Source organism: Ranitomeya variabilis, chromosome 4 (genome assembly GCF_051348905.1).
Source record: "Ranitomeya variabilis isolate aRanVar5 chromosome 4, aRanVar5.hap1, whole genome shotgun sequence".
NCBI classification, from domain to species: domain Eukaryota; kingdom Metazoa; phylum Chordata; class Amphibia; order Anura; family Dendrobatidae; genus Ranitomeya; species Ranitomeya variabilis.
The window spans coordinates 240,089,752-240,109,792 of NC_135235.1; the positions used below are offsets into that span (position 1 = coordinate 240,089,752).

A 20,041-nucleotide genomic window follows, 5' to 3' on the forward strand; every position below is an offset into this window, starting at 1 on the left:
TATATTACATGTGTATATGATGTGTGTGTATATTACATGTGTATATGATATGTGTGTATTACATGTGTATATGTGTGTGTGTGTATATTACATGTGTATATGATGTGTGTGTATATTACATGTGTATAGGATGTGTGTGTATATACACCGTATATCTGTATAACGTGTGTGTATATACCGTATATCTGTATAACGTGTGTATATATACCGTATATCTGTATAACGTGTGTGTATATATACCGTATATCTGTATAACGTGTGTGTATTACATGTGTGTAACGTGTGTGTGTGTGTGTATATATACCGTATATATGTATAACATCTGTGGTCACACACGGACGCTCCTCACTACACTTTGCGCTAGGACGGCCGCGTTCTGACTGTTCTCGCTCTGCCTCCGTGCACACATGGTCGTCTTCCTTCCTCAGGTTGTCGCTCTACGTACCTGGTTTTGTGAGCCGGGTGTTGTGGCCCCGGAGCCCTCGGCTGCACCATTGATACTGGCATCTGTGGACAAAGCACAGGCTCCTGTCATGTACATGACGTCTGATGTCGCGCTGCGTAATATTTGTTTCCTGACTACATTTCACCACTTTGTAGTTTATTATATTCCTTATATGTCGCCATCTTATACCACAGCGCTGTACAGACATCATTATCGCTGTTCCCATTGGGGCTCACAATCTACACTCCCTATCAGAGAACATACAAGCTCCTCACTGTGGTTATCTAATCTGCATATCTAATCTACGTATGTACATGTTCCAGATTCAGCAGCATTGAGGGATGTTACATAACCTCCTCGGGGTTCAGCAGTGGGACCCCCTGCCCAGCAGGGGCAGAGTATGGGGGGACATCCCTGTAATGGTCACCTGCTTTCTTTTTCAGGTCCTGCTCCATGTCGGCCAGCTGCTGATTGTACGAGTTCCTCAGGTTGTTAATGTCCTCTTCCAGCCGCGCTCGAGACTTCTGCTCCGCCTCATATTCGGCCTTCAGACGGGCGAACCGTTCCTCGTATTCCTGCGGAGCACATCAGGTTAGCAGAGCGCGTCGTGTCAGCGGAGCACATAATGTCGGCAGAGCACGTCATGTTGGCAGAGCACATAATGTCGGCAGAGCGCGTCGTGTCGGCAAAGCGCGTCAGGTTGGCGGAGCACATAATGTCGGCAGAGCGCGTCGTGTCGGCGGAGCACATAATGTTGGCAGAGCGTGTTGTGTCGGCGGAGCACATAATGTCGGCAGAGCACATAATGTCGACAGAGCGCGTGGTGTCGGCGGAGCACATAATGTCGGCAGAGCATATAATGTCGGCAGAGCGCGTCGTGTCGGCGGAGCACATAATGTCGGCAGAGCGCGTCTTGTCGGCGGAGCACAATGTCGGCACAGCGCGTCACGTCGGTGGAGCACATAATGTCGGCAGAGCCCATAATGTCGGCAGAGTTCGTCGTGTCAGCGGAGCACATAATGTCAGCAGAGCGCGTCGTGTCAGCGGAGCACATAATGTCGGCAGAGTGCGACGTGTCAGCGGAGCACATAATGTCGGCAGAACGCGTCGTGTCAGCGGAGCACATAATGTCGGCAGAGCGCGTCGTGTCAGCGGAGCACATAATGTCGGCAGAGCGCGTCTTGTCGGCGGAGCACATAATGTCGGCAGAGCGCGTCTTGTCGGCGGAGCACATAATGTCGGCACAGCGCGTCACGTCGGTGGAGCACATAATGTCGGCAGAGCCCATAATGTCGGCAGAGTTCGTCGTGTCAGCGGAGCACATAATGTCAGCAGAGCGCGTCGTGTCAGCGGAGCACATAATGTCGGCAGAGCGCGACGTGTCAGTGGAGCACATAATGTCAGCAGAGCGCGTCGTGTCAGCGGAGCACATAATGTCGGCAGAGCGCGACGTGTCAGCGGAGCACATAATGTCGGCAGAGCGCGACGTGTCAGTGGAGCACATAATGTCGGCAGAACGCGTCATGTCGGCAGAGCACATAATGTCGGCAGAGCGCGTCGTGTCGGCAGAGCACATAATGTCGGCAGAGCGCGTCGTGTCAGCGGAGCACATAATGTCGGCAGAGCGCGTCGTGTCAGCGGAGCACATAATGTCGGCAGAGCGCGTCGTGTCAGCGGAGCACATAATGTCGGCAGAACGCGTCATGTCAGCAGAGCGAGTCAGGTCGGCGGAGCAGGTACTACATGCAGTTCTGTACATACGTTCACAGGTTTATGGCACAAATTCTGCATCTACATGTCCTCTAACAATCTTCTCCGATTCTTCTGACTGGGGGAACACGCCGATAGTGCAAGTCGCGGCTTAGACACAGCGGGATGTCAGCTCTTGACCCTTTCTTGTGTGTAAATCGAGGGAAATCGCACGGTTTTGGTGCATTTTCTCTTGCTAGGATTTCGTAATGAAAATCCACCAAAAATGACATGCCTTATAATTGAGAAGACCTAAAAGCAGGTGGTGTTACCAGACTGTGCCATAAAGCGTGGTCTGCGTTACTCGCGGTCTGCGTTACTCGCGGTCTCTGTTACTCGCGGTCTCTGTTACTCGCGGTCTGCGTTACTCGCGGTCTCTGTTACTCGCGGATTCTGTTACTCGCGGTCTCTAGATGTGGATTCCTGAACTGCCGGTGTCTGTCTTCGGATTCCTGTGACGCTGGCACTGTCATCTCTGCAGCACTCGCCCTGTGAGGCTTCACACACCCCGAGATTACACTGAATATAGCCCCCTCTACTGGCCGACACACAGACTGCAGGAGGATTGGGCCCACCGTAGGTTATGTTCACATTCAGTTATTCAGTGTGGATTTCGAGGCAGATCTGCTCCAGATTCCACATAAAATCTCATAAATTACTATTAGATTTGGGGTTTGGGCCATTTATTAACTGTGACTGCAGGCTCAGGACATGTTCACATGTGGCAGGAAAGCTGAAGATTTTCAATGTGGTGAAATCCACTGCAGAAAAATCTGCAAATGTTCAGTACAGAACGCTTGTATCAGGCCCTGCAGGGCCGTGAACACGGGAGCGCACAGCGACTGCAGCACCGGCTTCTGCTGTGGAAATCTCCTGCATTTATCTCCTGTCCTGCACTGCATAGTTTATATCCAATAATCCGCCCTGTGTGAACATGCCCTCCATGGATTTACCTGTCGGATCATCTGTTTTTCAGACTCCATGTCCCCTTCATGTCCATTTACTTGGGTCTGTGTGGGCTTCACCGGAGGTCTCTGCGGTGCTGCCGAGAGAAGGTGACATGGTCAGTACTGTCTCCTGTCTGACCATAGGTGGGGAGAGGAGACTCATGATCCCCCATATCCCTGGCGATAATGCACATGGTGAGGTTTCCATCTCTCATCCGATCGTTCAGTGAATGGCGGGAGGCCGACATGCAGGAAATCCTCCATACTGTGAGAGCCTCACCTGGGAGCTCCTGGATGTCGGCCTGCTCAGAAAGCATTGCTTTTAACTTCTTAATCTCATCCTGGTACTCTCTGAGCAGGGCGTCCTTGGGGTCTTCATTAATACGTGGCTTGTTCTTGATGTTTTTGGCCCGGTTCGCATACCGCAGGGTGCTGAGGGTCTCGTCGTAGTTGTTGTCGGCGGGGGACAGGCACGCCACCATCAGGGTCTTGGTGTTTCCTCCCAGTGAGTCCTGCAGAAGGCGCGTGAGTTTGGAGTCCCTGTAGGGAATGTGCTTGGACTTTCCATCCACTAGAGCCGAGATGACGTTGCCCAAAGCTGAGAGGGACAGGTTTATCTTTGTGGCCTCCTTCAACCTCTCCCCAGTGGCCCCAGTTTTGGATTGTCTCTCACTGCCAGCAAGATCCACCAGATTGAGTTTCCCGGCACGGAGATGATCTTCTCCGTTCTCATCTGCCAACAGAGACAAGTCGTGTGTCAGTAGTGACACCACCACCCCAATACTGTATGTGCGACACCCCTCCCATAACAGGTCACCAGTGCCCACGTTGCCACCAATAACAGGCCACCAGTGCCCACGTGCCACACCCATCCCATAACGGGTCACCAGTGCCCACGTGTCACACCCATCCTATAACGGGTCACCAGTGCCCACGTGTCACACCCATCCTATAACGGGTCACCAGTGCCCACGTGTCACACCCATCCTATAGCGGGTCACCAGTGCCCACGTGTCACACCCATCCTATAACGGGTCACCAGTGCCCACGTGTCACACCCATCCTATAACGGGTCACCAGTGCCCACGTGTCACACCCATCCTATAACGGGTCACAAGTGCCCACGTGTCACACCCATCCTATAACGGGTCACCAGTGCCCAAATGTCACACCCATCCCATAACAGGTCACCGATGCCCACGTGTCGCCCTCTTACCTGTGGTACAGATCTCTATAGTGATGGTGAATATGGAGTGTGACCGGGACGAGTCCTTATTCATCAGTGTGTACCCTACAGAACGATTCCTCCAGCCCGTGTCCATGATCTTCTCACACTCGGCCACGCTGTGCACAGTATGCTGGGACAGTGCTTTCACGTACACCCCCCGGTCAGGGTGCTCCTTAAGCTGAGGACAATCATAATTTTGTTAGATATCATGTAGGAGAAGTTTTATCCCAGGATCTAACCAATCTCACTATAAGCCCTGCTGGACCATGGCGGCAGGGCTGCGATGTGTGAGGGACGAGTGCCGGGCCGATCCTCCGGAGGTGAGGACTGTGCATCTTCCAGGTGATCAGGCGTGGTTCTGTGCTTCATCTGGACCCTCCAGGTCTGCAGATTGTGAAGCGGTCCGGCCTGAATGTGTCAAGAGTGGAATACACTCAGCAGCCCCTGGGCTACACCCGCCTGCCCGCGGCCCCCCTGGGCTACACCAGCCTGTACAGGGCCCCCCTGGGCTACACCAGCCTGCCCGAGACCCCCTCGGCTACACACGCCTGCCCGAGACCCCCTGGGCTACACCAGCCTGTACAGGGCCCCCCTGGGCTACACCCGCCTGCCCGCGGCCCCCTGGGCAACACCTGGCTGTCTGGTGAACCGCAGGAGGGAAAAAAGACCATGTTTACTTCAGCCGTATGAACGGGGTCTATGGTTGAACATTGCACAGGCCGGCGCTGCACTCGCATCTTCAGGCAATGCCTGTTGCCTCATTCCTATGGCTGCCGCCATCGCTGGTTTGACAGCTACAAACCAAAGGTATTAGCAGAGATGATGGCCACTACAGAGGACGAGACCCCAGAATACAAATGATGGAGGATGCGGCATATGTGTCACTATACAGGATTATACAGCAGTTTGTATGTTCTCCCCATGTTTGCGTGTGTTTCCTCCACATTCTCCGGTTTCCTCCCACATTCCAAAGACATACTGATAGGGAATGTAGATTGTGAGCCCCAACGGGGACAGCAATGATAATGTGTGCAAACTGTAAAGCGCTGCGGAATATGTTAGCGCTATATAAGTAAAGAGATTATTAGATTATTATTACATGATGGCAAATCATCCCATCACCGAGATTCTTGCAGGCACTGGCTGCCTCTTTTCCTGCCTGTTTGCTGGGGGCGCGGGGTCTGCCAAGGGAGCGGGTCCTGCCTGCCTGCCGGGGGTGCACGGGGCCTGTCTGCCTGCCGGGGGTGCGCTGAGCATGCCTAGCGGGGGTGCGCGGGGCCTGTCTGCGGGGGGGCGCGGAGCCTGTCTGTCTGCCGGGGGTGCGCGGGGCCTGTCTGTCTGCCAGGGGTGCGCGGGGCCTGTCTGCCGGGGGTGCGTGGGGCCTGTCTGCCGGGGGTGCGTGGGGCCTGTCTGCTGGGGGTGCACTGGGCCTGTCTGCCGGGGGTGCGCGGGCCCTGTCTTCCTGCCGGGGGTGCGCGGGGCCTGTCTGCGGGGGGCGCGGGGCCTGTCTGTCTGCCGGGGGTGCGCGGGGCCTGTCTTCCTGCCGGGGGTGCACGGGGCCTGCCTGTCTGCCGGGGGTGCACGGGGCCTGCCTGTCTGCCGGGGGTGCGCGGGGCCTGTCTTCCTGCCGGGGGTGCGCGGGGCCTGCCTGTCTGCCGGGGGTGCGCGGGGCCTGCCTGTCTGCCGGGGGTGCGCGGGGCCTGCCTGTCGGCCGGGGGTGCGCGGGGCCTGCCTGTCTGCCGGGGGTGCGCGGGGCCTGCCTGTCTGACGGGTGTGAGTGGGTCTTCCTGCCGGGGGTGCGCGGGGCCTGTCTGTCTGCCGGGGGTGCGCGGGGCCTGTCTGTCTGCCGGGGGTGCGCGGGGCCTGTCTGTCTGCCGGGGGTGCGCGGGTCCTGTCTGTCTTCCGGGGGTGCGCGGGGCCTGTCTGTCTTCCGGGGGTGCGCGGGGCCTGTCTGCCGGGGGTGCGCGGGGCCTGTCTGCCGGGGGTGCGCGGGGCCTGTCTGCCGGGGGTGCGCGGGGCCTGTCTGCCGGGGGTGCGCGGGGCCTGTCTGCCGGGGGTGCGCGGGGCCTGTCTGCCAGGGGTGCGCGGGGCCTGTCTGCCTGGGGTGCGCGGGGCCTGTCTGCTGGAGGTGCGCGGGGCCTGTCTGCTGGGGGTGTGCGGGGCCTGCCTGTCTGCCTGCCGGGGGTGCGCGGGGCCTGTCTGTCTGCTGGGGGTGTGCGGGGTCTGTCTTCCTGCCGGGGGTGCGTGGGGCCTGCCTGTCTGCCGGGGGTACGCGGGGCCTGCCTGTCTGCCGGGGGTGCAGGGCCTGTCTTCCTGCCGTCCCTCCATCAGTGGTACATCATATAGTCACTGGAGCGATGTGTAACCTGCTGGTCAGTAGGTGACTGGGGGGCTCCACACAGATTGTGGCCGGAGTGGTTGTACTTTTGCCCGTCCTCCTGTTACCATCATTACCTCCAGCTTCTGCTTCGTGTCCTCTCCCAACAGATCCCGAATCTCTTTGGTGAAATATGTGTATATATATCTATATGTGTGTCCTGAAGGCAAGTCGCACCTAGGTGTTAATAGGTACTTCCTTGGAACTAGTAGAAATGCTGTCTCCAGATTTCACCAGGAGGTCTGGCTAAGGCCAAGAACAAAGGAACACTTGACACCTCTGAGGTCTTGGAGGGGAGATGCTAAATTGTGGCCTGAGGTAATCTATCCCTGAGAACCTCTCCACAAGAGAGAATAATATATTCATTGGGGGTGCGGCCGTGGCCCAATCAAACAGGCAGCAGTTATGATATTGGCCTGAGGGGCCGGTCTAGAAACCTGACCTCAGACCAAAGTTATAAATTTAGGCTGCAGACAGAGAATTGTGTTCACATGTGAGGGCAGCCTGAGAAGCTGTTGTGATCCAATCTACATTCTTCCTACCCTCAGGGAGCAGAAGCAACTACCAGTTAGATAACTTCTGTAAGTTTCTCCTGTTTATTTTGATACTGTTTTGCATAAGTTGTATGTCTTTTTATTATCATATTTTTATACCTTTTCGTATTGTAAGCACTGACCCTGTTGTTATTAAAGTATAAAACTTTAACAAGTTGAACCTTGAATGTTCTAAAGAATCCATAGCCTAAAGGTGTGTGAGCCTTATGAGTGATAGACATATTTTTATTAGTATTATTATTAGTCCGGGACTCATCGCCCGTGTATTCGATGAGTGCTGGCAGCGCGTATGAGCGGGTGTGTGGCCTGGGTCGGTGTGTGATTTATGCTCCCATTACAGCATAGGACAGAGGTTGAATGCTGGATTGAGAGTGGGGAGATAGATTAACCCTTGCAGGCACAACCCCAAGTCACGTGTGAGAGCAGACACGTGACGAATAAGTGACACCACGGAGTAGGGATCCGTGACAATTGGTGGCAAGCGGTGGGATAGAATTATTTCTATTAGAGCATTAGTGCATGGTTTAAGCAATTATTCCCTGTACTAAAGAATTGGTATCCTTGCGAGGAGTGCACCAGTTCTTCAAGGTTCAACTCAGTCCTTACTTAGACATACTTGCAAACAGTTTCCCCTCCCCGTTTTTCTTTTCTATCTTTTATTTGGCAAAGGTTGTTCATCGATATGGCAGCCCAGTACAAGAAGCAGAGCAAAGAGGCTCTGACCGACCTCTGTGAGCAGAGAGGAATAGAGACAGCCGACAGATCCAGGGAGCTGCTGATACGCGCCCTGGTCGAGCAGGACATAGAGCAAAGTGCTGGAACATCAGGGAAAGGAGAGAGCCCACCTCAGAGAGACCCAGCAATGCCAGCTCTTACACCGGAGATACCTGATGGAAATGCCAGTGCTGAGGAGCCTATGGACTGTACTTTACAAATGGACTTACAACGGCTGGGAACAAGTGATCCCAATCTGCGCATGCAGCTTATCCTACAGCACCGACAGGCTGCAGAACGCCAGGCTGAGAGAGAGGCTGCAGAACGCCAGGCTGCTGCTGCAGAACGCCGTGAGGAGAGAGCTTTCCAGCTTCAGATGGCTCAAATAGAGCGGGATATCAGTCCTCAGATAACCCCCTCCCAGGACATAAATCTAAGGAGACCACGTCTAGAAAACTTCCCTGTGATGGAGAAGGATACGGACTTAGATACTTTCCTGCGAGGATTTGAAAAAACCTGCAGACAGTACCATCTACCCTGTGAGCAGTGGGCACAGTATCTAACTCCAGGGTTGAGAGGCAAAGCCCTGGAAGTTTTTGCTGGCCTCTCACCAGAGCTAGATGCGAACTATGAGGCCATAAAAGAGGCCCTGATCAGGAAATACAACCTGACACCAGCAGTGTATCGTAGGAAGTTCCGGAACCTACAACGTGGATCCACTGACAGCTATGCGGATGTTGTGAGCACCTTGAGGACCACGTTCCACCAATGGATTAGGGGACTTTCTGTTAACAGTTTTGAGGACTTAACGGATCTTATGGTCAAGGATCAGTTTCTTCACATGTGCCCCACGGATGTACGACAATTTGTGTGTGATCGGGAGCCACAAACTGCGGATCAGGCTGCAAGGATTGCGGACTGCTATGTGGCTAACAGGATGCCTGAGGTGCGGAAGCCATCGGGATTCAGCTGGAGGGGAGGTAAGCCAAACGGGGACCCTTCTCCCTCTGCCGGCCGATCACCAGTGCTGTCCAAGCCCACTGTCATGCCCTCAGCCGCAGGTCCAGTCTCCGCTGTGCAGGGAGACCGGCGCCTATCACACAGCCTTACTCACCCTGTCCGTGGCTCCAGACGATCAGAGGCTTCTTTCTCTGCTAAGAACCTGCATCCTCTTGGCAGGTCTCCTGGAAATGCTCTTAGGAGCCACGCCCCGCTTCCTGCACATACTTGAAACAGCAGGACACCTGTTCGCTATTAGGGCTGTCTGTGTTGTGATGCTCTGTGCATAAAAAGCACCCTCCCCTTAAGGGAGGTGCCTGGGCAATGTGTTCATTCCATTGTTTGTGGCCTTCTGCTCAGGCCACATTCTGCTGTGCTCAGCTCTGCAAAGGGTAGTTTATCACTTTTGGTTTGCTAATCCCTCTGTCTCCTCAGTATCCTCCGCTGGCAGTTCTCTATTCTGGATCCTTCTGGACTCTCCGGTTTCCACTCCAGGCTGGCTAAGCTGCTCCTCACTGAACCATCTAGATATGGCTGCCGGCTGGATCAGCCTTTCCGAAACTTCACAGAGCTTCCAGGATTCTCTTCACTGATAGAGCCTGAGTTCCACCATCTTGTTTATACGGTCTGTACGGGTCGTCCCTCTGGTCCGGGTACTGCGGCATTTAGGCCATCTGGTGTTGTGACGGGGGAATCCGTGTATAGGGGTACACCTTGCCTGGTGCTCCACTACATGGTTCAGTGTTGTGGTCCAGAGGGTTCTTCTCTCAGGCACCTCTTTCTGTTTGTTTCTCATTTAAATAAATACCTTTGCTTTTTGGAAACACATTCTCCTGTCTCTTGTGTACCGGGTATACAGCTACCACTGCTCCATCAGTGGTCTAGTGAGTCCACTATATTTCCCCACGCCCTGTGGGCGTTACAGTTTGCCCAGGCCATGGACTCCGCTGATACCCGATACTCAGTCCAGAGAGAGCTGGCTACGCTTTGTCAGAGTCAGGATCACCTAATTGCATTCATGCAAACTCTGGATATCCGCTTATCTACCCTACAGGCTGCCGAGTCCACCAACGTGACCCAGCTAGCAGAGCTCCGTCTGGAATTCAATCGCCAACATGAGACGCAGACCCGCTTGTTGGACTACATGACCTCTGTGGATGACCGATTAACTAAGGTACAGCATCCGATGGTTGAGCCCACCATGAGACCCTGTCCTCGTCTCTGCAAGCCTCCTCGTTACTATGGTGACCCCAAGTTGTGCAGAGGATTTCTCAACTTATGCTTGCTGCATTTTCATTTTTTGCCTCAGCATTTTCAGACAGACATGGCCAAGGTGGCTTTCCTTGCCTCTCATCTGGAGGGAGAGGTTTTAGCTTGGTTCAACCCCCTAATGGAGCGGAATGATCCCATCGTGTGTGATCTGCAGGTATTCTTGGACACGTTCCGCAAGATATTTGATGAGCCTGGTTGTGCCACATCTGCCATGGAGTCTCTCTTCAATTTGCAACAGAGCTCTCTCTCTGTCGGTCAGTATGCCATCCGTTGCCGCACCTTGGCTTCAAAGCTCCAGTGGACCAATGAGCCCCTGGTCGGAGTCTTCCGGCGAGGGTTATCTGGAAGAATCAAGGATGAATTGGCAGGCAGGGACCTACCCGAAACCCTGGATGATCTCATATCCCTCGCCATTCGGATTGACCTGCGTCTTCAGCAGCGCTCCAGAGAGAGGCTTCTCGAGAAGCAATTTCCTCATCCAGCGTCTTCTTCACCGAAACCTTGGTTTCCGCCTTGTCCTGCTCCGGTCTTTAAGGATGAGCCCATGGAGCTTGATAGCGTAAAGGTGAAGAGGAATCAGCAGGAGGAGATTCCCTCTAGGAATCCATATAGTTACGGTGGACGCTCCACTTCCGGTCAATGCAGTGGAACTGAGAGGTCAGAAAAACTTGTCCGCCTAGGACAGGTAAGGGAGAGCTCCCTAGGTGAGAATGACTCTTCTCTCCCGCTAACCATATCCATACAGGTGATCTTCGGGAAGGTGCGGTTCTCCGAGACGGCCTATCTGGACTCTGGATCTGGTGGAAATTTCATCCAGCAAGCTGTGGCCAGGCGGTTCGGGATTCCAATTGTTCCACTGCAGCGGTCCTGGCGCATCGCCTCCGTAGATGGTAGACCCCTGAAAGATGCCATTATCGGTATCACTGAAGAGGTGGAGCTTCTAATCGGAGCACTCCACAGGGAGAAAATTACCTTCTATGTGTTACCGAATTTTTCTCCACCATTCCTTCTAGGTCTTCCGTGGCTGCGCCTCCATGAACCTGTCCTGGATTGGTGGTCTGGAGATGTCCTTCGATGGGGTCAGTCTTGTCACGAACACTGCCTCAAACCAGTACGGCCTGGTTCTACCCCACGGCCTCCGGCAGCTTTACCCGGGTTACCGTCTGCCTACTGGTCCTTCGCAGATGCATTCAACAAGAGGGAAGCTGAGACACTTCCACCGCACAGGCCTTACGATTGCCCCATCGATCTAATCCCTGGATCTACTCCGCCTCGAGGTAGGATCTACCCTCTTTCTCCTACTGAGACTGAAGCCATGTCCGATTACATCAAGGAGAATTTGGCTCGAGGGTTTATCCAGAAGTCCTCCTCCCCAGCTGGAGCTGGGTTCTTCTTCGTCAAGAAGAAAGATGGGTCTCTTCGCCCAGGCATCGACTACCGTGGTCTCAACCTAATAACGGTAAAAAACAGATACCCTCTTCCCTTAATTCCAGAGCTCTTTGATCGGCTTCGAGGTTCCAGGATTTTCACCAAGTTGGATCTCCCAACCATTTGTTGGAGAGGGCAGGGATGTGGGCTGTCATCTTCCCCATATTAGGAGATGACTGCTTTGTTTTCTTGTGTGTTGCATTTTGCATTTTTAATTGGTTTTAATTGTGTTGTGTGATATTGTTTTTGCTGTGCTATTATAAATAAAAGCCTTACCTTTTTTGAATATTCTAATATGTTTTTGGGTTTGCTCCCATTTGTATGGACATGATCTTCTCTTCCACTCAGCCTTCAGTGTTCTTTTGTCCATGGTGAGCCCCTAATTCCCACAATCAGTGGTGCCCTCCGCTTTCTCTTATATACATATTTCCGTGGGGCTTACAACCTCGTCAGGATACGATCCGGGGATGAGTGGAAAACCGCCTTCAACACGCGAGATGGTCACTACGAATATCTGGTCATGCCTTTCGGGTTAAGCAATGCACCCGCCGTCTTCCAGGAGTTTGTCAATTATGTATTCCGTGACCTGCTCTATGTTTGTGTGGTGGTGTATCTGGATGACATCCTGGTGTTTTCTCCCGACTTACCAACTCACAGGAGGAATGTTCGTCTCGTTCTTCAAAGATTGAGGGAGAATCGTCTCTACGCAAAGTTTGAGAAATGTCTGTTGGAACGGAGGTCTTTACCCTTTCTTGGCTATATTATTTCCGATACAGGTCTCGAGATGGATCCAGAGAAGGTCTCTGCCGTGTTAAAGTGGCCAAAACCTGAGGGAATCAAGGCCATTCAGCGGTTCCTTGTATTCGCCAACTAATATCGGCAATTCATTCCCCAATTCTCCTCTCTGGTAAGACCACTCACTGCCCTGACTTGTAAAGGTCCCAAACCTAAGGATTGGACTCCTGAGGCCGAATCAGCTTTCGCCTCCCTCAAACAAGCCTTCTCAACCGCACCAGCTCTTCATCGGCCTATGATCAACAAACAGTTTTTCCTTGAAGTGGACGCCTCGTCATCCGGAGCCGTCCTCACACAAAAACTGCCTACCGGTAAGATGGTGACCTGTGGTTTCTTCTCCAAGGCATTTTCACCCTGTGAGCGTAACTACTCAATTGGTGATAGAGAGTTACTGGCAATTAAGCTAGCCTTAGAGGAATGGCGATATCTGCTTGAAGACGCAGTTCATCCAGTCATCATTTACACTGATCATAAGAATCTGTCCTATCTTCAGTCTGCTCAAAGGCTCAATCCTTGCCAGGCTCGTTGGTCATTATTCTTTGCTCGGTTCAATTTCTCTCTCCATTTCCATCCTGCAGAGAAGAATATCAAAGCCGATGCGCTTTCCAGGTCCTTCGTGTCAGACGACCTTGAAGAGGAGCTTCAACATATCATTGAACCGTCCAAGATGATCACGGTGGCTCCAGTCAGGCTGTCGCAGCTCCCTCCTGGTAAGACCCTTGTAACTGAAAGAGACAAGAAGCGAGTTCTACGCTGGGGTCATTCTTCTAAGCTTGCCAGACATGCTGGTCAAAAGAAGACGTTACAACTAATTTCTCGACACTACTGGTGGTCCACCTTGCGCCAAGATGTTCTGAACTTTGTTGCAGCCTGTCCCTCCTGTGCTCGTAATAAAACACCCAAGAAACTGCCAGCCGGTCACCTCCTTCCGCTCCCGATTCTGTCTGCTCCCTGGCAACACATTGCCATGGATTTCATCACAGATCTGCCAGCATCATCTGGTTGTACAGTAATCTGGGTTGTTATTGACCGGTTCTCCAAGATGGGACATTTCACTCCACAGTCTGGTCTTCCTTCCGCTCCTAAACTCGCAGAGCTCTTCATTCAGCTTGTCCTTCGTCTTCACGGACTGCCACTCCACATTGTTTCTGACAGAGGAGTCCAAATCATTTCCCGATTCTGGCGGTCCCTCTGTAAACTGTTGGATGTCACCCTGGACTTCTCCTCAGCTTATCACCCACAATCTAATGGCCAAGTGGAGAGAGTGAATCAAGTCCTCACCAACTATCTGCGACACTTCGTGAATGGTCACCACAGCGACTGGGCCGACCTGCTGCCATGGGCTGAGTTTTCCTACAATAATCATGTCGGTGAGTCCTCCTCTAACTCCCCATTTTTCATTGTTTATGGACAGCATCCTAAGATCCCGACTCCACTGCCTCTTGCTTCCGGCAATCCTGCAGCTGAGTCCCTGGCCAAGGACTTCACAAAAGTCTGGACTGAGACGAGGACCTCGCTGGAGCAGGCATCGGTTCGAACCAAGGAACATGCGGATAAGAGACGTCTGGATCCTCCACCTTTCCATCCCGGAGATAAGGTATGGCTGTCTTCCAGGCACATCCGACTTAAAGTCCCTCCTTATAAGCTGGCTCCTCGTTTCATCGGTCCTTTTGAAGTACTCCACCGAATCAACGATGTGTGCTATCGTTTGAAATTGCCTGCCTCCTTACGAATCCATAACTCTTTCCATGTATCCCTGCTGAAACCAGTTGTTCTCAGCCGCTTCACCCAGGATCCAGGTAATTTTCCTTCTCCTGTCAGTCCGAGGATGTTTATGAAGTGAAGGACATCCTGGCCATGAAGAAAAGAGGGGGCAGGTCACTCTTTCTGGTTGACTGGAAGGGATACGGCCCTGAAGAGAGATCCTGGGAGCCTGAGGAGAACATTAATGCCCCAGTTCTTCTTAGAAGGTTCCTGACAGGTTTGAAGAAGGGGGGGCGTAAGTAGGGGTGGGGTATTGTCATGCCCTCAGCCGCAGGTCCAGTCTCCGCTGTGCAGGGAGACCGGCGCCTATCACACAGCCTTACTCACCCTGTCCGTGGCTCCAGACGATCAGCGGCTTCTTTCTCTGCTAAGAACCTGCATCCTCTTGGCAGGTCTCCTGGAAATGCTCTTAGGAGCCGCGCCCCGCTTCCTGCACATACTTGAAACAGCAGGACACCTGTTCGCTATTAGGGCTGTCTATGTTGTGATGCTCTGTGCATAAAAAGCACCCTCCCCTTAAGGGAGGTGCCTGGGCAATGTGTTCATTCCATTGTTTGTGGCCTTCTGCTCAGGCCACATTCTGCTGTGCTCAGCTCTGCAAAGTGTAGTTTATCACTTTTGGTTTGCTAATCCCTCTGTCTACTCAGTATCCTCTGCTGGCAGTTCTCTATTCTGGATCCTTCTGGACTCTCCGGTTTCCACTCCAGGCTGGCTAAGCTGCTCTCACTGAACCATCTAGATATGGCTGCCGGCTGGATCAGCCTTTCCGAAACTTCACAGAGCTTCCAGGATTCTCTTCACTGATAGAGCCTGAGTTCCACCATCTTGTTTATACGGTCTGTACGGGTCGTTCCTTTGGTCCGAGTACTGTGGCATTTAGGCCATCTGGTGTTGTGACGGGGGAATCCCTGTATAGGGGTACACCTTGCCCGGTGCTCCACTACATGGTTCAGTGTTGTGGTCCAGAGGGTTCTTCTCTCAGGCACCTCTTTCTGTTTGTTTCTCATTTAAATAAATACCTTTGCTTTTTGGAAACACATTCTCCTGTCTCTTGTGTACCGGGTATACAGCTACCACTGCTCCATCAGTGGTCTAGTGAGTCCGCTATATTTCCCCACGCCCTGTGGGCGTTACACCCACCTTCTATGGGGCCCCGGGGAATAGACATTCTCTAGGTGATGCACGCCGGTGCTTCTCCTGCAACAAAGTGGGACATGTTAGTGCTGTCTGCCCTGATAGGGAGAAACGCCCAACTACCACCACAAAGCCGTCTGTGTCCCCACTGTATGTCCTCTTTGTAACCGGCTCTGATGCGAGGGCGAATGAGAACTGTCAATCTGTCACTGTTGGCAATAAAGTCACCATTGGTCTCAGAGACACTGGGGCAGAGGTGACCCTGGTGCGTCCAGCCATGATAACCAATGCCGATATCATACCAGGAAAGACTATGTCTATAACCGGGATTGGAGGGGTCAGGCCTGCCTGCCTATGACCCGTGTGTACCTGGACTGGGGAGCAGGGAAAGGACTGAGAGAAGTGGGAGTATCAGAGGCTATTCCCACCAATGTGTTGCTAGGCACGGACCTGGGGAGGATGGTGTCCCACTATGTTCCTCCCTTGCAAGTAAATGATGCAGAGAAGGTGGAAGAAGGAGACCCACCTGAGATCCCGTGCGAGGAGGGCAAATGTCCCCGTGCACAGGACTGTAATTATGTGGCAGCTGTGACCCGGAGTCAGGCTGCGGCTCAGACTCAGGCCCAGAGATTAGAGGATGAGTGTCAGACAGAACTGCCAGGACAGGAGGCCCATACTGTGGTCCCGGAGCCTCCATACATGGCAGACCCACCAAGGTCCCTGATAACAGACATTGAAAACTCAGCTTCAGACCAGGGCCTGGCAGTCACACTAGGCCAGGGCCTGCAGGCTGACCGTCAGAGCTTCCAGGAGGCCCTGCAGACAGATGTCAGTCTGGAGGAGCTCAGATGTCTTGCAGACCAACCCCCTGCTGCTTCTGGCAAAGAGAGAGTATACTGGGACCAGGGCAGACTGTATACAGAGACTATCCCCACGGATACTACAGAATCTTGGGACTATGAACGGCGGCTGATCGTCCCTTATCCATTTAGAGAACAATTATTGAGAATTGCCCATGAAATTCCTTTGGCCGGACACCTTGGAATACAAAAGACTAAAGCTCGCCTGACACATAACTTCTATTGGCCCAAGATGGGGACAGATATTGCCAATTACTGCCGATCGTGCGTAGTTTGTCAGAGAGTTGGAAAGTCTGGGAATATACAGAAAGCTCCATTGATACCACTGCCTGTGATCGATGAACCTTTCCAGCGGGTGGCTGTGGATATCATAGGGCCACTTGCAATCCATAGCAGCTCTAGCAAAAAGTACATTCTCACAGTGGTGGACTATGCTACACGATACCCGGAAGCTGTGGCACTATCCTCCATCCGAGCAGACAAAGTGGCGGATGCTTTACTGACTGTGTTCTCTCATGTGGGTTTCCCCGGGGAAATGTTGACCGATCAGGGAACCCAGTTCATGTCTGATCTGATGGAAAGCCTCTGTGAAAGAATACAAGTACAGCATTTTGTGGCCAGCGCCTATCATCCCCAAACCAGCGGTACCTCCCCCATCTGTTGTTTGCCTACAGAGAGGTACCCCAGGCGTCTACTGGATTCTCCCCCTTTGGTCGCTGGGCGATCGATACACAATGGAATGATCCAGCATTGCGGAGTCAGTTTATTCATGGGGTTTCTGGAAGGGTTAAAAAAGCCCTTCTGATGTACGAGACTCCTGCTTCTCTAGATTCCGCTATGAGTCTGGTTGTCTGCATTGATCGCCGTTTGCGTCAGGGGGAGCATGAGACACCGCCTATGGGAGAGGGTTTAGGTTCACGTTAGGTTGCTGCAGGTGAGCCCACGGAGCCTATGCAAATCGCAGGGGTGTCACATGTGACTGTGACATGTTACTGTGGTAAAACTGGTCATTTTATTAACATCTGTCCTCTGCTGTCTAAGAAAAACGCAACGGCGGAAAACTTCTAAGCTCAGAGGTTGTGGAGGAGACCAATCTGAGCTTATGTATATCCTCCATGGTGGTTTCTCAATGCATGCTCCCTGCTAAGGTTTTTATCGCTGGCAGTGAGCTGCCAATTACTGTTTTTGTGGATAGTGGTTCAGCCACAAATCTCATTGATGAGGAGTTTGCGCGCACAGCAGGTTTTAGGATTGAAAAACTGTCTCATCCTATCCGCGTGGTCACCATCAATGCTGCTCCTCTCTCTCAGGGGGAGATTACTGAATTTGTGGCTGAGGTGAAACTCCACATTGGGGTTCTACATTCCGAGCGGGTTACATGTAAGGTGCTCAGGAATCTTCCTGCTCAGGTGGTTTTGGGTTTTCCTTGGTTGTCCATGCACAACCCGGTAATTGACTGGAAAACTCAGGACATAATTCAGTGGAGCGAGTTCTGCCAGGAGAATTGCCTGGCCACGTGTGGCTGTGGTGACTTCAAGCGTTCCGGAGTCACTTCTGGATTTTGTGGATGTGTTCTCTGAAAAGGGTTGTTCAGAGTTGCCGCCACATCGTCCCTATGACTGTTCTATCAGGTTTAAACCAGGGGCCAAGTTGCCTAAAGCAAGGATGTTTAACATCTCCGGTCCGGAGAGACAAGCGTTAAAAGATTATATTGCTGAAAGCTTGAGCAAAGGGCACATCAGGCCGTCATCCTCGCCGGTGGCAGCAGGGTTCTTCTTCGTGAAGAAAGATGATGGATTACGCCCGTGTTTGGATTTCAGGGAGTTGAACCAGATTACGGTTCGTGATCCATACCCGATGCCACTGATACCAGATTTGTTCAACCAGGTTGAGGGTCAGTCAGGATTTCCCTAGTCTAAGGGAAATTGCAGGGGCCCGGGTTATTAGCTCTCGCTCACCTAGTCTCCCCGTGACAATGAGCATGCAAAGCGTCAGAAAGTGTTTCATGTAAATATGTTGAAGGCACATCATGCCAGGGAGGCCTGTGTCTTACCTGTCTGTAGCCTGCCTGAAGAGGGGGAGGCTGATCTGTTACTGGATGTGGGGGCCGTGACTCAGTACATGGAGTCCCTGGAGTCAGCAGAGTTTAACCCTGAGCTATCCAACAGTCAGAGGTCTGAGCTGATGGGGACGCTCAGCGAGTTCACCGAAGTCTTCACAGGGGAGCCTGGGAGGACACACTTAGCAGTTCACCATGTGGACACTGGTACTAATCCCCCAGTACGGCAGTCTGCATACCGTGTGTCAGCAGAGGTGAAGGCACACATGAGGGAACAGGTAGAGGAGATGCTGAAACTCAAGGTGATACAAAAATCCCAGAGTGCCTGGGCCTCGCCTGTGGTTCTTGTCCCAAAATAGGACCGTACTACCCGGTTCTGTGTAGACTACAGGAAATTAAATGTGCTGACTACATGTGAAGTCTACCCCATGCCGAGGATAGATGAGCTGTTAGAGCAGCTAGCTAAAGCATCGTACCTTACCATCATGGACCTGAGTAGGGGATACTGGAAGATACCCCTGACCAGAGAAGCTCAGGAGAGGTCTGCCTTTATAACGCCATTCGGGCTGTTTGAGTTTCTGGTGATGCCCTTTGGTATGAAGAATGCCCCTGCGACCTTCCAGATGTTGGTCAATCACTTATTGGAAGGATGTGATGGTTTTGCAGTCGCTTATCTTGATGATATAGCCATCTTTAGTGATTCTTGGGAGGAACACCTCGTACATCTTTCGCAGGTGTTGCAAAAGCTTAAAACTGCAGGTCTTACTGTTATGCCAGGGAAGTGTCGGGTATCCATGCGGGAAGTACAATACCTGGGACACCGTGTGGGGGGAGGACTGCTAAAACCTGAGCCAGGGAAGGTAGAAGCCATTACAGCCTGGGCCACCCCACGAACCAAGAAGCAGGTACTGTCCTTCCTGGGTACGGCTGGCTACTATAGAAGGTTTGTACCAAACTACAGTGCTCTGGCCAAACCGTTAACTGATCTGACCAGGAAGAGACTTCCTAAAATTGTCTCCTGGAGTCCTCAGTGTGAGGAATCATTTTCTGCCCTAAAGTCGGCATTGGTTAGTTCACCCGTCCTGCAGGCCCCAGATTTCACTCGCCGGTTTGTGGTGCAGACAGATGCCAGCACCTATGGGCTAGGTGCAGTTCTCAGCCAGGTGAATCAACAAGGAGAGGAACACCCAATTCTGTACCTAAGCAGGAAACTTCTGCCCAGAGAAGTGGCTTATGCCACCATTGAAAAAGAATGTTTGGCAATTGTGTGGGCTCTGCAGAAGCTGCAACCATACCTCTATGGGCGCAACTTCACCATGATCACAGATCATAACCCATTGAGTTGGCTCAACAGAGTAGTTGGGGACAATGGGAAATTGCTGAGATGGAGTTTGATACTTCAGCAATATGATTTCACAATTCAGCACAAGAAGGGAGTCGATCATGGCAATGCTGATGGCCTTTCTCGCCAAGATGGGGCAGAACCAGATACGTGCTCGGGGGTTGACCTGTAAGTCAACCCCCATGCACGTTCACAAGGAGGGAGGTGTGGTGAAATATGTGTATACAGTATATATCTATATGTGTGTAGTGGCATATGTCTAGGGTTATATGTGTGAATGGTGATAATGTAACATCTGTCCTGAAGGCAAGTCGCACCTAGGTGTTAATATGTACTTCCTTGGAATTAGTAGAAATGCTGTCTCCAGATCTCAC

At 52.4% G+C, this 20,041-nt stretch overlaps 1 protein-coding gene across 2 annotated transcripts in view; it reads right to left on the reverse strand.

Annotated features, from left to right (window-relative positions):
* KIF17 (kinesin family member 17) overlaps positions 1–20,041 on the reverse strand; it is a 58,989-nt gene that overhangs the window by 31,225 nt on the left and 7,723 nt on the right. For both annotated transcript variants that reach the window (XM_077260435.1, XM_077260436.1), the window contains 5 exons: positions 4,358–4,547; positions 3,422–3,874; positions 3,148–3,236; positions 873–1,020; positions 446–507 (listed from right to left, as the gene is read on the reverse strand). In XM_077260435.1, the coding sequence (XP_077116550.1) occupies positions 446–507; positions 873–1,020; positions 3,148–3,236; positions 3,422–3,874; positions 4,358–4,547 (942 nt within the window). The remainder of the gene's footprint in view (positions 1–445; positions 508–872; positions 1,021–3,147; positions 3,237–3,421; positions 3,875–4,357; positions 4,548–20,041) is intronic.